At 37.6% G+C, this 14,839-nt stretch overlaps 1 protein-coding gene across 1 annotated transcript in view; it reads right to left on the bottom strand.

The window, feature by feature from the left end:
• Positions 1 to 11,542, bottom strand: part of LOC101344289 (sodium channel protein type 1 subunit alpha) — a 90,975-nt gene extending 79,433 nt beyond the window's left edge. Inside the window, exon 1 of the mRNA XM_004375597.3 lies at positions 11,279 to 11,542. Within this exon, the coding sequence (XP_004375654.1) occupies positions 11,279 to 11,542 (264 nt within the window). The remainder of the gene's footprint in view (positions 1 to 11,278) is intronic.
• Positions 11,543 to 14,839: the final 3,297 nt, after the last annotated feature.

Here is a 14,839-nt window from a genome sequence, read left to right as displayed (position 1 = left end):
AGCAGGAGAAAGGTGGGGTGCAGAACTCAAATTCTAGTAAGAAGACCAGACTTAATGGTCTGACTGAGACTGGAGGAACCCCAGAAAGCATGGCCCCTGGATTCTGTATCAGCCTATAAATAAAACAACTTCCAAGACCAACTCTTCTGACAGGGATTGGACTGGACTGTGGGACATAAAGTGATACTCGTGAGGAGTCTCTTAGCTCAAGGAGATACAAGGGATTAAATGGGCAGCTTCTGTTCAGAGGTGAGATGGGAAGGCAGAGAGGGTTAGGAAGTGGTTGAATGGACATGGGGAATCAGGGGTGGAAAGGAGGGGTGTGTTGGCACAGTATGGGGAGAGCAATTAGGGTCACATAACAATGTATATATAAATTTTTGTATGGGAGACTAACTTGAAAGTAAACTTCATTTAAACTACAACAATAAAAAAATTAAAAAAGTGAAAAAAAAAGAGACTAGCCAAAATGTTAATGCACCTTCAACTGCATAAACAAATACGATGTACCCGTTACTGCAGAATTGATTTTGACATACAGTAGCCCTATAGGACACAGTAGAACTGTCTCAGAGTGTTTCTTTAAATCTGAAGAGGTGTGTGTCAGGGTTGAATTCTTTCACCATCCTTATTCAATATGTATGCTGAGCAAATAGTCCGAGGAGCTGGACAACATGAAGAAGAATGCGGCATCAGGATTGGAGGAAGACTCACAGCAACCTGTGATATATAGATGACACAACCTTGCTTGCTGAAAGTGAAGAGGACTGGAAGCAATTACTGATGAAGACCAAAGGCTACCGCCTTCATTGTGGATTATACCTCAACATAAAGAAAACAAAAATCCTCACAACTGGACCAATAAGCAACATTATGATACATGGAGAAAATACTGAAGTTGTCAAGGATTTCCTTTTACTTGGATTCACAATCAACATCCATGGAAGCAGCAGTCAAGAAATCAAATGACATATTGCACTAGGCAAATCTGCTGCAAAAGACCTCTTTAAAGTGTTAAAAAGCAAGGATGTCACCTTGAGGACTAAGGTATGCCTGACTTAAGCCATGGTATTTTCAATTGCCTATATACATGCAAAAGCTGGACAACGAATAAGGAAGATGGAAGAAGAATTGATGCCTTTGAATTATGGTGTTGGTGAAGAATATTGAATATACCATGGACTGCCAGAAGAATGAACAAATTGTCTTGGAGTAAGTACAGCCAGGGTGCTCCTTAGAAAAGAGGATGGCAAGACTTCGTCTCACTTTGGACATATTATCAGAGGGACCAATCCCTGGAGAAGGACATTATACTTGGTAAAGTAGAGGGTCACTGAAAATGAGGAAGACTCTCAACCAGATGTGGAGCCCTGGCACAGTGGTTAAGAGCTCAGCTGCTAACCAAAAAGTCAGCAGTTCAAATCCACCAGCCACTCCTTGGAAACCTTATGGGGCAGTTCCTCTCTGTTCTATAGGGTCGGTATGAGTTGGAATCAACTCAGTGGCAATGGGTCTCAACAAGGTAGATTGATACAGTGGCTGCCACAATGGGCTCAAACATAGCAACAATTCTGAGGATGGTCCAAGACCGGACAACATTTCCTTCTGTTGTATATAGGGTCTCTGTGAGTTGGAACTGACTGACAATACCTAACAACAACAACAACAAACTTTATGGAAAAGAAGCCTTGGTGGAGCGGTGGTTAAGTGTTTACCTGCTAACCAAAAGGTCGGTGGTTTGAGCCCACCAGCCGCTCCATGGGAGAAAGAGGTGGCAGTCTTCTTCCGTAAAGATTATAGCTTTGGAAACCCTATGGTGGCATTCTACTCTGTCCTATAGGGTTGTGATGAGTCTGACTTGACAGCAATGGGCTTTGGCTTTTGGAATCTTTATGGAAATAGATTGCCACATCTTTCTTCAGTAGAGCAGCTGGTAGGTTAGAACTGCAGACCTTTCAGTTAGCAGACGAGTGCTTAATCATTGCTTCACCAGGGCTCCTTAAATATTATGTAGCTTTAAGCAAATAACAATTTATAAACTGTTCAACTGAAAATCATTTTTGACTTTTTTAAAAATATTCTTTTGGATAGCTTATTATAGTACCTTAGCATCCTTAAAATCTAATTATAATTAGTTCAACAAAAATTTGATTAGCCCTACTTCTGAGGATCATTTTTATTATATTAAGTCACTTCAATACAAGACAAAAAGTTCAAAATTGGGTGGTGGAGGAGATACGGCTGATAAAGTAGTATCCTGTTTGAAATAGGTCTCTCATGACAGCCCAGGGTTGAGCTGGACATACATAGGGTATGACTGGCTCCAATTGCCAGTGCCAAGAGTTTGTCTTTAAGTAGAATTCAGCCACGTCTATGATTGTTCTTAAAATCTGTCCATCAGTTAATTTGTTACAGAGCCAAAAATAAGTGCCTTCAGTGCAAATGTGCAAAGGAATAGAACTGTAAATGAAATAATTTTAACACATGAAGAAATTTTTGTCTCAGGACAAATTTCCAACATGGCATTGTGACTGAATTAGAAACTAGATTCTATATAGGAAATATCACTTTACAGATATCTTTACAGGAATGCAAATCCTCATATGTTACGTGTTGGTATAGCTTGTCCCTTATCTTTTCCTAGATAGTTACCAGTATTAAGTAACATTTATTGAGTGCCTTTATGATACTTTTTAAACATGTGTGTGCATTACAGGCACATGGAAAGTAGGGTGGACCTAGTTCTAGGTCCAACTGTTATTTTCAATTGATTTCAATTCAAAAGGCATGTATCAAATAGTTGGTACAATATTTACACAGCTCTGTGGTACAGTCTATAGAGAAATCAGAGATGTATGTCCTGACCCCAAGAAACTTAGAAACTAGTAAATGTTCAGTCACCTACCTATACCAGTAGAAGAAAATCTAGAAGGGTTAGTGCAGGTTTACCTGGACCAACAATCTCCAACAGATACAAAATGTGAGCTACAGCTCTTAGCCACACATATGATTTTAAATTTCTAATAGCCATTATTTTTAAAAAGTAAAAAGAAGCAGGTGAAATTAATTTCAGTAATGTTTCCTTTAGCTCAATATATCCAAAATATTATCACTTCAGAATGAAATCAACATGAACAATTATGAGTATTACATCCTTTTTATCGTACTAAGTCTAAATTTTCAAAATCTGGAATTGTCATATTTCATGAACTCCATAGCCACATAGGTTTATATCTACCGTATTGGGTAACCCAGACTTAGATTTAAATCATTAATTGTTCGGCTAGATCATTCTCTCTCTCTCTCTCTCTCTCTCTCTCTCTCTCTCTCGGCAGCCCTTACTAAGTAAAAATATTTTCTGGTTAAAGACAAACCCGGAAGATTGTTACATAGAAATACTGGTAATCCCCTCTAGTAATCAGCAGCTTAATGATATGAAAAACAACATTAGGAAAACGTAAGTGGGATTTGTTTTATCTGGTGTAGCTGTTAAGAGTGCATATTGTGGGGCTGGATCTCTGGGTTCAAAAATTGGCTCTGCCGCCTGCCTTTTAGCTATGAGATCCCAGACAAGATATTTAACTTTTTTATGACTCCGTTGCCTCATTTGAAAAAAAAAAAGAGTAAATATACTAAGCTCATAGAGGTATTATGATTCCAACTCTGTAGGTCAGATTCTGATGCCTAGAAATCTGTACTGTTAATAAATATCTCAGAAGATTCTGCAACAGCAGGACTGTGAATCTTTTTTATGAGTGATTTTAAAAATTGACCAAACTATCAATGATTATGGTGTACACATGGGTTAAAATCCTTTCCCCTAATCTAACTGTACAGTCAATAAGAAAACAATTTTATTATTAATAGTTTGGTAGAAATTACTATTTATAAATCTGTATAGAAAGTGATTTGTTTATAATTATTTTCCCAAAATGAACATTGAATGTAACAAGTCATAGCTTTGCAGTTTCTTTTTACAAACATAGCCATTACCTTAACTTTATTTTGATCTAGGTGCCATGTATCTTGAAATACATAATTTAAACATAAACTCTATCTTTGTCTTTCATCTAAACATTATTTAAAAATTGCTAAATAACAGGACAAACTCTGAGTTTCCTGCACTTGCCTGCTCTTAAAGTAAATCTACTGTCAAAGGCAAGAAGTAACAGAGGAAGGTTAACAATAAATATGAATATAAAAAGTGTAGCATATACTATTGGTTGGATTAAATTTATGCCTTTGCCTCCAAGTTTAAAACAAAGGTAACTTCCAACTCGTACATGAGTTGTGTTTCAAAAAGTATGTGGAAGTTAACTGTTGGAACGTGGAACACATTTTCCCACAGAAAGAATTATTTATATCTATCTCTATATCACTCTTTTGCTATATGTCTGTATCTATATCTACATCTATCTAGCCAGATCAAAAAATAAACCTATGTAACTTAATGAAATAGACTTCTGTATTAATAGTACTGTGGAACTTTACCACCATGTGTAAGAAAGTGTCACTATGAAAATGGTAACAGAGTTCTAAATTGGGCCATCAGATCCACATCTCCCCTCTTGGTATAGGCCAGGCAGTAGGACTAGGGAAATTCCCTTGCCCTATAGCCTATTCAGGAGCCCTGCAGGCACAGTGGTTAAAAGCTCAGCTGCTAACCAAAAGGTTGGCAGTTCAAATCCACCAGGTGCTCCTTGTAAACCCTATGGGGCAGTTCTACTCTGTCCTATGGGGTCGCTGTGAGTCGGAATTGGCTTGTTGGCAATGGGTTTGGTTTATGACCTATTCAGAAGTAGGATCAACCTTTTTCCAGCTCCAAGCTATCGGATTGGGAAGGGCAGGGAGGGGCAGAATGAGAGCCATGAGACAAGAGAAGAGAAGCTTCAAAGGTTTGGGGGTGAAGAACTGCACAGAAGGTCAAAAGATTCCTATTATTGCACACTTCTAGGGACATATTTCAGAGCCTTGGTGGTGCAGCGGTTAAAGCGCTCAGCTGCCAACCAAAAGGTTAGTGGGATAAAGATGTGGCAGTGTGCTTCCATAAAGATTTACAGCCTTGGAAACCCTATGGGGCAGTTCTACTCTGTCCTTTAGGGTCACAATGAGTTGAAATCAACTAGACGACACTGACTTTTAGGAACATTTCTCATTCTGGGTCAATTCTATAGCATCTCTATTTTTTTCTCAGGTCTTTCTAAATGGCTTCACCTATTTCTCTGACCATTTGCTATAATCTGTGGATTCAGGCCAAGATTTTCCTTCTTTTCTGGCTCACTGAGAGATGAAAGGCTTTCCTGCAGGTTCTCTGACTCTGAATATTAAAAAAAAAAAAAAGTTTCCTCTGCAAGTCTTACTCTACTTTTCCTTTTAGACTAGGCATAAGCAGTCTAAAGAACAACCTGGCACACTTACCTGTCTGTGGCCCACCAAGCTTTAATATACAGCCTTCACCTACTTACACATGTGGCCTTTAAATCAGGGATCACAGACTAAAATGCCCACCAAGGAGAGGCCTATCACTTGGTACTTGCCAATTTTTGGTATATGAGGCAGTGATGTCAGATCTGATATTTCAAGGTAGAGGGTCAGTGAAGAAGAGGAAGACCCTGAATGAGATGGACTGACACAGTGCCTGCAATAATGGGCTCAAACATAGCAATGATTGTGAGAATGGCGTAGGATTGGGCAGTGTTTCATTCTGTTGTACACAGGGTCACTATGAGTTGGAACTGATTTGATAGCACCTAACAACAATAACAAATACACACACACATACACACATATTTGGAGCCCTGGTGGAGCAATGGTTAAGTGGTACGGCTGCTACCCAAAAGGTTGGCAGTTTAAATCCACTAGCCGCTCCTTGGAAATTCTATGGGGCAGTTCTACTATGTCCTCTAGGGTCACTATGGGTAGGAATCGACTCGATGGCAATGGGTTCTGCATGTGCGCACACACACACATATATATTTATAATTTATTTTATTTCTGTTGAGTTGCTGTTGACTTTTCAAGAAGCAGCAAGCTCTTTCTCTTGAGGTTAGTAGGTTGTAGAATGTTTACTTAGTGCTATTGGTGGCTATCTTCGCCTGAGAACAAAGAATGAGAATGAAGTCTGCATAGGAGAAAGTCAAGCCAAATATGAAAAAGCACTGGGTCCTGACAACATTATTGGATCCATCAATATTGAAACCAAATTTGCCCCACACATTCTTTTATTTTTTAATTTTTTTTGCTAAAACTAGTTTCAGTTGGGGTTTCATCACTTTCTGCTGAATTATAGCAAACTAATATAGTAGGTACTTGATAAATTCTAACCATTATTTTATCATCAACATCATCTTCTTGGGATTGTTTCTGAGACAGAGATTGTTAGTGAAGAGGGAGGAAAGGGCGTAAGGAAGAAATATCAAGTACTAATAGAACCTGTATGCAGTGGAGAAAGATTTTGAAGTCAGACTATGGTGTTTCAGATGGAATCAGCCTGGGTAACTGGTAATTCTAGAAGAGCTAATGACATGCAAAGAAAAATTGTAAATTGGGGACTGTCCATATGACAATTCATGGAGCCATAAGCTGTTAACTATCAACTACTTTTCTCATTTTCTATTATTTTTGCAAGAAAAATTCCCTGATCTCAATTAAAAGCAAAACAAACAACTCTTTCTACCCAATATAATAACTATAAAAATTTGTATAGCAATTGCATACCAGGAATGAGTTGAAAATCACAGTTCATGCAGTTCATGTATTATTCTCATGCATCCCCATTAAAGAGGGACTATGCGTCTTTTTAGAACACGATATAAAGGTATAATAAGTCGTTCTTAAATGGTCCATGAGACAATCAAGTAATGAATATATTTTTACATTTAGTAGTTAATAAACTTACCCATTTTTACTACAGATCTAAAATACCTCATTCTATTTCCAGTAAAATGTAACATTATCAAAAGGATATTTTCTTCCATGGAACTAATGAGTCATCTGTAATTTTGAGAAGAACATGAGAAGGAAGAAGTTTTCTGTAATAAAGAGTGGGTGAAGAATTTGAATATATAGCCAAATGGTGCAAAATCAACCCAAGCTATGAAAGGAAACTGTGACAAAAAATCCCATACGGGAAAAAAAAAAAAGGTGTGTTCACAAGCTAAAATGTGCCTTGGTACACAGCTAAAGCAAATAAATAAACAAAAGGAATCCAACTTGGAATCAACATTCTAGAGACTATCTAACCAGAGCTAACATGATGTGGAAAACATTTTGCCTGTATTCTGACAGCACTGTTACTTCATTCCTTAATTCTTACCTTGGACTTCTGAAGACTTAAAACCTTTGAGGGTCTGGAAACTCCTCATGCTTCCATATACCAGGAATGTTCATGAGATGGTTGCTATTATTTCTTTGAGTCCTGGTGGTGCAGTGGTTAAGAGCTTGGCTGCTAACCAAAAGGTCAGTCGTTCAAATCCACCAGCTGCTCCTTGGAAACCCTATGGGGACAGTTCTACTCTGTCCTGTAGGGTCACTATGAGTTGGAATCAACTCGACGGCACTGGGTTTTTGGTTTGGTACTACTACAATATCATTGATCGTGGCTTAAACTACTTCAACAATTTTACTAGAATATTTGAACATTATATAATTTGCATATTTTAAACTGGGGCAAAGAGGATAAAAATAGGTGGGTATATACCATCTGAAAATCTGTACATCATCAGCAGTGATGTATGTTTCCATAAGCTCATTGACATTGTCTTTGTAAAAGATCGAGGAGAGCTTCGATGTGGTTTTGTGTTGTTTCTATTCATGCTAATTTCTTGTATGTATATCACTGTACTTTATTGTAAAACATAATATAAAGAATGGATTCTGCAACCAATTTATTGTCTGCTTGCTGTTTTATTCTATGTATTATTAAGAAACTAGAGACTTTGTATATTGATTAAAATGAAAAATTAATTATTGTGCTTGAGTTAAACTTTAGGAAAGACCTTGGCTTAACTGATGTTCACATATTCTAACTCACTCAGCTAAACAAATCCACCCACCGACTCCATATCAGCATAGTGGGAAATCTCATCCTAAGAAACATTTCCACAAGTGACATTTTCACCACTCTAGACCTTTTAGCTACACCGGGAGTATGGTGTGTGTCTGCTGCATTGTTTTAATTATGATCACCCTGCCAGTCTCAGACAATGAAGTCACTAAAATAAAATTACTTGTCAAAAAATCAAAAGAAATATTCGTTATTTTTAAAAGGCTGAGAATTTGCTAAACATTCCAACTTTAATCAGAATAAATTCATTCACAATTTAAGGGTATTACTCAATACCAAAATAATCCAATTGTGAAAGAAAAGTAAGACTGAAAACAATGCACATGCAACTTGTAGAAAGTTTTAACACATAAAAATACAAAAGAAGGGAACTTCAAACAGTAGCTCAATCACGTGTTCTAAGCATGCCACATTAGTTTTTACGGATTTCAGTCCTGTAAAATGTTTCATTTGAATTGCTATTGGGTGACTTACATTTGAAGACTTGTCTGATGTCAGCTCAGTGTGAAAGAAAACGTTGTGCCTTACCTTGGGAAAAACTTTCTGATAACAAAATATTTCTCTTATCAGGTTGTTCTACTTGCACATTGTGACTTGTTCCAAAACACTTTTCCTGCATCACACAATGTGCATTTGAAGATAAGGACAGAAGATGCTAAAGTAAGTTTGGATATGAACCTAGCAAAACGTATAAGGGTTACTTCAGCACAAGAATCTGGCTGGCTAGTCATTCCAACATAGTTGGTCTTCCAGTCTCAGTTTTAAGGTCTTCCTTTTAACATTTTTAAAGGGTATACAGAATTTATTCCCCCTCTGCCTTTGTATCATCTTTGTTACACAACACTCATAAATCAATCGTAGATTGTTTTAGTTGGGGACAATCTCTCAAAAAACTTTTCTCAGTCTGAAAGGTCTTTAATTTAAAAGAAAACATGGATTGGATGCTGGTTTTCACGTGAAGAATCTCTGTCCTTGTCTACATGCATTGATTTAGTCCTTCTCAAAACATTCATTTACTGTTTTACAAATAAGGACACAGCGTAAGAGCTGGGATGCTAGACTGCATCCTGTTTGATGGAAGAGTAGACTCTGGGGTGCCTTTAATCATTTCTAGATGGTGATTACTACATGAGAGGTGGGGGCTGGTATCTGGTGGTAATGAAATGTCGCTGAGGATGGAGCCCACACCTCATCTGAAAACAGAGATGATAACAGGATCTAATAATAGCCTAATGTAAGGATTAAACAAGTTAATATGCGTCAAGCATTTATAACAACACCTGTATAACACTGTTAAATATTATACATATATAAATGTAAATATTTTATATGTTGTTAAATATAAAAAAGTATGTGCAAGGGAGCAGCCTCTGAATTGTCTGGATGTGTCCAATGGCTATCAATAAAGTAGCAGCCTTGGTGGCGTGAATGAGTTACTGTGTGGAACACATCAATGCCTTTGCTTCAATAACAAAGTAATTTTAAATAAATTAAAATGCTTGAATAATTGGAATATATGCACTTTTACTTTCCTTACACAAATGTAACTCTTATAATCTGCTTCCATTAATTCGGGCTTTGACTTTTCAGATGCCACATTAAATTAATTTCCGAAGGACTGATTTAATGATAAAGTGCATTAAATAACTTTTCTCATAATCTAAACGGCAGTTATGAAACGGCTATTCTTTTACCTACTAGGATCCCACAATAGGGTGCCAAAAAGCAAAGTTAAATTAACAAAAATGAAATTTATAAAAAACTTTTCTTTATTTCTTTACTGTAAAACAAACAAGCCAGTTTTTAAAAAGAGAAAGTGGATTATACTTAAACTGGCTATATCCTGGAAAGTTAAAAGAAATTTTTTGAACATAGCGCTAGTCATCTTTTTGTGAGACTGGCAGCAGCCAATAAGAAATGATTTACAAAATGGTCTCAAATGCTTCCTATTAAGACTACCAAACTTATACATTTGACGAGGACTAACTTTGTATAAAAATAGTCCTTAAAGGCTTCTGAGGTTATTTACGGCTCACGTCCAACTAAAAAATTTCAATTGCTTAATGACAATTTTGGAAACCCTGGTGGCGTAGTGGTTAAGAGCTACGGCTGTTAACCAAAAGGTCAGCAGTTCAAATCCACAAGATTCTCCTTGGAAACCCTATGAGGTAGCTCTACTCTGTCCTATCGGGTCACTATGAGTTGGATAGACTTGACGGCAACTGGTATACGGGTATATAATAATTACCCTTCTACCCAGAGCTCAAAAGTGTTTTCTCTGTCAGGTGAAAGAAACAATAGAATGCTGCAGATCAAATCATAAATTTTATCTAAAATCAGTACAATAATCATTTTATCTTTTTCTATGCTTTTCTCCTTGGTTTGGTGAAATCATGATCATTATAATGAAAGGTTGGGTGCTTATATAAAGTATTAATTTTAAGCATGGATAGAGAAAAATGCATGCATTCAAATATCATTTTTGGGTTCTTTAAATTGCTACAATGTTTTGTTAAAATTGTTATCAATATCAATACCTTTCTACCAAAAGATGAATTTTTTTTAAAATTGTAGTTCATATAGGAATGTTGTTTTTCAAGTGAAAAAAGCTGCTTCAGGAAAATTGATTATTTGTAACATGACATGAAATTGGAAACCCAGTAGTATTATATTTTGTTTCATGAGAATTTAATACCAAAATTTCCTGACGTCTTTATAACTTTGATGATTTCAGAATTTCCAAGTGCAGAAAGTCCATAAAATTGCACAGTAAATCTAATTTTGAGGGAGGACTTTTTAATTTGTTAAATTAGCAGCCTACAGTTTACATTTATTTTTTAGGTATCCAGCAGGTACATGGAGACCTGGTGGCGCAGTAGCTGAAGAGCTCGGCTGCTAACCAAATGGTCAGCAGTTCAAATCCACCTGCCGCTCCTTGGAAACTCTATGGGGCAATTCTACTCCTATAGGGTCACTAGGAGTCGGCAGTGGGTTTGGCTTTGGTATCAGGTACGCTCAGGGCAGTTCCATCTCTTATGCTTAATCAATTTATTTCTCATGTATATGCATGAAATATATGCAAATATATGTCATTTCTTAAAACAGATGGGTACTTAAGACTGTACTAATTCAGCATGTGTTCGTGACGTAACAGTCCAAGGTATGCAGTAGGCAATTAACAGCAAAAAAATATGCCTGATAGAAAACACTCACTTTTTTATTGATATAGTACGGGTCCAGGTCCTCCAAGGGCTCTGACACCATCCCTGGAGGAATGTCTCCATAAATAAATGGAAGGTTTTTTCCAGCTTCCAAGTCACTGTTTGGCTTTGGACCATTTTCGTCATCATCTTTCTTGTCTGGTTTGGGATTCTTAGCCTTTTCTTCTGCAATGCGTCTTTCAATAGCCACAAGAGATTCTCTGGTGAAGAAGGTGAAGCTGTCAGGTCCCGGTGGTACAAGCACTGTTTGCTCCATCTTGTCATCCTGCACATTTTAATTACCATTTACTCCGCATATAAAAGTGCTAAAAAAGAAAAAAAAAAGGTTTTAAGAGATTAAGAGAAGATTTTAACATATATAAATTCTTGTTATGAAATATGATATAGAGGATTTAAATTTTTGTTTTCATCTTAAACTGAAATCTAATTTCTAAATATAAATTTTTAACAAACATGTTTTTCTTTTACTGTGCTTTAGATGATGTTTTACAAATTAGTTTCTCATTAAACAATTAATACACATATTGTTTTGTGACATTGGTTGCCAACCCTGCGATGTGTCAACACTGTCCCCTTCTTGACCTTCAGCTCCCCATTTCCACTCGTCCAGCTTTCCCCCTCCTGCCTTCTCGTCCTTCCCCTGGGCTGGTGAGCCCATTTAGTCTCATATACATGGTTGATCTACGTTTATTACTGTTTGTTTTATGGGCCTGTCTAATCTTTGGCTGAAGGGTGAACCGCAGGAGTGACTTCAGTATTGAGTTAAAGGGGTGTCTGGGGGCCATACTCTCGGGGTTTCTCCAGTCTCTGTCAGAGCAGTAAGTCTAGTCTTTTTGTGTGTGTGTGAGTTTGAATTTTATTCTACATTTTTCTCCAGCTCTGCCCTGGACTCTCTATTGTGATCCCTGTCAGAGCAGTCAGTGGTGGTAGCCAGGCACCATTGAGTTGTACTGGACTTAGTCTGGTGGAGGCTGTGGTACTTGTGGTCCATTAGTCCTTTGGACTAAACTTTCCCTTGTGTCTTTGGTTTTCTTCATTCTTCTTTTCTCCAGACAGGGTGGGACCAGTAAACATATCTTAGATGACCACTCCCAAGCTTTTAAGACCCCAGACGCTACTCAACAAAGTAGGATGTGAAACATTTTCCTTGTAAACTGTTATGCCAATTGAGCGAGATGTCCCCCAAGACCATGGTCCCCAGCCCTTAGCCCAGTAACTCAGTTCTTATGGGAGTCTATGAAGCCTCTATAACTTTGCCTTGGTCAAGTTGTGCTGACTTCCCCAGTATGGTGTACTGTCTTACCCTTCACCAAAGTTACCACTTATCTATTGTCAAGTTACTGTTTTTCCCTCCCACCCCTCGTAACCACCAAAGATTGTTTCTTTCTGTGTGTAAACCTTTCCCTGAGTTTTTATAATAGTGGTCTCATACAGTATTTGTATTTTTGTGATTAACTTATTTCATTCAGCATAATGCCCTCCAGATTCATCCACGTTGTGAGATGTTTCGCAGATTCATTACTGTTCTTTATTGTTGCGTAGTATTCCATTGTGTATATGTACCAAAGTTTGTTTATCCATTCATCTGTTGATGGGCACTTAGGTTGTTTCCATCTTTTAACAAATATGTTTTATATGTTGGGTTTTATTAAGTTTCCCATATTTATCAGTTCTTGTGCTTTACATCGAGGAACTATGCAGTGAGTTAAGAAAAAAGCCTCAAGTATAGCCTTAATTAAAGTACATCAGGGTGATGAACATCATGCCACTAATGGACTGTTCATTCTGTGACCTAACTAGAAGATGACTGCATACCCACAGAGGCAGAGGTTACCTCAGTCAACAAGGATGAAGTGGAAAAGGAGTTATCTCTGAGAGGATATAAAATCCAAGTCTCTAGGCCTAACAAGTGGCTCCTGGGTGAGCTGGTGAAAAGAGTTTGCTGTAGCCAGCCTTAATGAGCAACTGAATACTCACAGCTGTACTGACTGGACCTTTATCTATTCTAAGATTTGAGATGACTGGAACTGTGACCTGCTCACTGGAACAGCCATGCAAGGGTATGCTTACTTGAATACATAAAGGAAGCATAGTCGAAGGTTGGGCAAATGCCATTTATGTGACTAAGAAGGAGATAAAGATTAGGCTGAAAACGAATTCGTACATTCAGGGATAAAGAGATGAAAGCTGTAGGTTCAGGAGACAGCAGGATTCTGGTATTTCAAGAAAAATGATCAGAAAGAAGTTAGGAAGCTCAATAGGAACAAGATGTGTTTTTTTTTTCTTCACAAAATAATAATATTCTTGCTGATTCTATAGCCCTACAGCACCAAACGTATTATGACCACCTGAGGCAAAACTCTCTACTCCAGCGGAGTCAACCAGATCTGATGTTGGGGACCAAATCCCAAATGCACTGTTTTAAAGCATATTTAATATGTGCTCAAATTTCACAGATATTACTGAGCCAAAATTTCACAGGGCCTAAGCTACCTATAATACAGTAAAGTATTATAATGTAATATTAAAAGACCTGGAGTTAGAAAACCAAAAGGGAAAAACATGCTTGGCATTTCTCAAGCTGAAAGAGCCAAAGAAAAAATTCAAGCCTTAAGTTGCAATTTTGAAGGATTCTATGGGCAAAATATTGAACGACACAGGAAGCATGAAAAAAAGAGGGAAGGAACACACGGAATCACTGTACCAAAAAGAACTGGTCAATGTTCAACCATTTCAGGAGGTAGCATATGATCAAGAACCAGTGGCATTGCAGAAGAAGTCCAAGCTGCACTGAAGGCACTGGAGAAAAACAAGGCTCCAGGAATTGACAAAATACCAATTGAGATGTTTCAACAAATGGATGCAGTGCTGGAGGTGCTCACTCATCTGTGCCAAGATATTTGGAAGACAGCTACCTGGCCAATCAACTGGAAGAGATCCATATTTGTGCCCATTCCAAAGAAATGGGATCCAACAGAATACAGAAATTATCTAAAAATATCATTAATATCGCACACAAGTAAAATTTTGGTGAAGACAATTCAAAAGTGGTTGCACCAGTACATTGACAGGGACTGCCAGAAATTCAAGCTGGATTCAGAGGAGGCTCTGGAATGAGGGACATCATTGCTGATGTCAGATCATCTTGGCTGAAAGCAGAGAATACCAGAAAGATTTTTACCTGTGTTTCACTGACTATGCCAAGGCATTTGACAGTGTGGATCACAACAAATTTGAGAATACTTAATTGTGCTCATGAGGAACTTCTACATAGACCAAGAAGCAGTAGTTCTAACAGAATAAGGGATACTGCGTGGTTTAAAATCAGGAAAGGTATGCTTCAGGATTGTATCCTGTCACCATACTGATTCAATCTGTATGCTGAGCAAATAATCTGAGAAGCTGGACCACATGAAGAATGCAGCAACAGGATTGGAGGAAGACTCATTAATAACCTGCAATACGCAAATAACACAAACTTGCTTGCTGAAAACGAAGAGAACTTGAAGCACTTACTGATGAAGATCAAAGACTACAGCCTTCGATATGGATT

Source organism: Trichechus manatus, unplaced genomic scaffold (genome assembly GCF_000243295.1).
Source record: "Trichechus manatus latirostris isolate Lorelei unplaced genomic scaffold, TriManLat1.0 scaffold00037, whole genome shotgun sequence".
NCBI lineage: Eukaryota > Metazoa > Chordata > Mammalia > Sirenia > Trichechidae > Trichechus > Trichechus manatus.
The sequence above is the reverse complement of the archived record's forward strand: the minus strand, read 5'-3'. Positions and strand labels throughout refer to the sequence as shown.